Below are 2,875 nucleotides of genomic sequence, written 5' to 3'. Positions count from 1 at the left end.
TTCAAACAGTAACGATGTGACTGAATTCTGATAAATAAAAATGGAAAAAACTATAAATTTGAGTGGTTTCATACGTCACGGCATTTGTCATCTGTAGTTCTTATTTTAGGGTTCAATGTTAAGGGAAAAGATGGGACTCTCCTGCTTTTGATAAAGTGATGAAATTTCCATGATAGTAGCAGGAGCAGCAGCTTTACAACTCAATGAGTTCGTCCATCAGTCGTCCTTAGAAGTTCCTGAAGATCTCCAGGTCCTTCGGAGGCACAGGAGGGTCTTTCTTCCAGTCGTCATCTGGATACATATCAAAGTTGGATGTATCGCCCTCATGAGACACTTTAGGAATTATTGGAGGCTGAGGATGCAGGAGAACAGAATGAGAACAAGCTGGGTTTAATGGTTAGTGACCTTCCAACTCAGGCTCACTACAGCAGGACAGTGATCTGAGGCACAACAGCTAGTCCATGGGTAGAAAAAAAACTAACTAAAGAAAATGGCCTAGTTAAAGTCTGGAATTATATCTGAAGGGCCTTCCAGTGTGACAAATATGATTTGGGGGCAATTACTGTTTCATATAGAGGCAGGTGTGAAGTTAGCTTTTTGTATTTATTCAGGTCGTCTTTGTCTGATTTTTGTTTGTGAACTGAAAACGTCAAAATACCTCGATTTACAAACTGTATTGAAAAGCAACATGAAGACATGAGAATGATTCAGTTCTAAACACCAAAGTGAGGCTCTATGAATGTCAGTAACCAAGTCCAGTAAGAGTCGGCTGAACTGGAGCCTCACTAGCCATCAGGTTCTTTCAGAGGAACAGCACAATGAGGCGGAAAAGCTATAAAATTTCCCAATAAATGATTGTGTTCCATTTCTGTGACAGAAATGCACTCACTCAGGCCAACAATGGGGCTCAGAGATTGGGTTAGGTGCTGCAGACCTTCAGGCCATCTCTGCCCTCTTATCAGGCAGCCAGAGCAAACATTGCTGCAAAGCCTGTAATCCACCCAGAAAGAGAGGTTACAGCTAAGTCATCTTGAACCTAAGGCTGTCCCTCTACACGGCCTACTTTGGTGGAAGTTGTAGCAGAATCAGATCTGATGTTGTCAGAGCAGCAGGGAGTCTTTCATACAGCTACAAAGGAGAGGAAAGATCTTCAGTCCTGTTTCCAGGAAGAGGCTGAGTTTGTATTAATGCTGAGCGACTTCCACATACCACAGAGAGCAGGAGGAAAGTGCTACATGTGTGTAAGATAAGATATGAAATAAAATATTTGAATAAAATGTCCTTATTACTGTGCTCTGTACTGATCTGAATCCATTACATGCAACAATCCCCATTCATTGCAATAAGAGACTCTCTTAGGGTTTCTACACATTTTCAAACCCTCCGTTCCTGAGTTTTCAAAATACAAAGTTTCTGCAGACGTCAGATTTTAATTAAACATTGAACTGAGAGATGGACGTTTGTGTGTCCCCAATCCATTTTTTAATACTTAGACTTGAAATATGCATAAATGCTTCAAATTTCACTAGATTTCACTTTGCACTAGACTGCAAAGAAAACCTGTTCAAATTGTTTTGCTGTCAATAAAAAACTGAAGTCGACTGATATTTTCGGTTTTGAATTTTATTTCATTTATTTTTTTAACAGGACAGACATATCTTCAAGCAGCACACTGCTGTATTCAGAAGTTGACAAAAACTTGGCCTTGCTGTTTGTCAGAGCTACAGCTTACTAGACTGTAGTAATCTACGTCTACAGTAGCGGTACCGCCCCCCCAGGGGGCGCTGGCGGACATTTTTACAAAAGGGGGGCGATGGGATTCCTTTGGGGGGCGTTTGGTCGAAGGTAAACTTTACACCTTAAATGCGCAACAATGCCAGTTTAGACTTTGAGCAACTTGGTAAAACTGTCTTGTGTAACATTAAATCATGCTTGGCTGCAACTGTATCGATGGCAGCTCTTCTTCTCTTCAGTGTTTGTAGCTTCTGTTAGCTTCGTGGTGCAGCTCCGTTCTCCTGCTACTGGTAGCTAAAATCACGATACCCTCACTGAGTATCCCTCTGAAAAATGAACCCATTTAAATAAAGAAATCCCTCCATGGGTGATACCACAATAGAGAGCGTTCATTTTATAGCGTTAACACGGAGCTGTAAGTGGTCCGGTATGAAACGGGGTGATAGAACAACACAGCACTTTTAAATTTCAATWATCAGAATGCAGAAATTGTTTCCGTTGTTTTAAAAGGTTTATGTCAGTCTGCCTTTTSCCCATCGATACGTTTCCCGACCGCCCTGCACCTTAGGGGTTAAAAAAAAAGACGTTCACATTGCGCAAAACTCTGAAACAGGAGAAGCGGAACATAAAACGGAGCGACGAACTAGATGTGAATTATGGCATAAAAACAGAGAATCCGAAGCTGAACAGTGAAAAAAATCAACACATGATGTGAAACACATGACGATTAGGCGGCGCAGCAGCTGATGAGTGAAGATTACTGATGGTCAATAAATGATAAAATAAATCTAKCAACAGGAAAGAATGCCTCATGGACGCCTCCCTGGTGAGGTGTTTCGGGCACGTCCCACCGGGAGGAGGCCTCGGGGAAGACAGACCCAGGACACGCTGGAGGGACTATGTCTCTCTACTGGCCTGGGAACGCCTTGGGATTCCCCCGGAGGAGCTGGAAGAAGTGACTGGGGAGAGGGAAGTCTGGGCCTCCCTTCTGAAACTGCTGCCCCCGCGACCCGACCCCGGATAAGTGGAAGAAAATGTATGGATGGATGGAACAGGAAAGAAACTAAAGTGGACATAGCAATAAACCAAGAGAGGATAAAACTAATCAAATTAAACTAAATGGAAATGAATGAAGAACAAA

The 2,875-nt window shown here is 42.5% G+C and overlaps 1 protein-coding gene across 1 annotated transcript in view; it reads right to left on the bottom strand.

Annotated features, from left to right (window-relative positions):
- Positions 1 to 8: 8 nt before the first annotated feature.
- prkx (protein kinase X-linked) overlaps positions 9 to 2,875 on the bottom strand; it is a 36,318-nt gene continuing 33,451 nt past the window's right edge. Inside the window, exon 8 of the mRNA XM_017308999.1 lies at positions 9 to 352. Coding sequence (XP_017164488.1) covers positions 227 to 352 — 126 coding nt within the window. The 3' untranslated portion in view covers positions 9 to 226. The remainder of the gene's footprint in view (positions 353 to 2,875) is intronic.

Source organism: Poecilia reticulata, linkage group LG2, assembly GCF_000633615.1.
Source record: "Poecilia reticulata strain Guanapo linkage group LG2, Guppy_female_1.0+MT, whole genome shotgun sequence".
Classification (NCBI taxonomy): domain Eukaryota; kingdom Metazoa; phylum Chordata; class Actinopteri; order Cyprinodontiformes; family Poeciliidae; genus Poecilia; species Poecilia reticulata.
The sequence above is the reverse complement of the archived record's forward strand: the minus strand, read 5'-3'. Positions and strand labels throughout refer to the sequence as shown.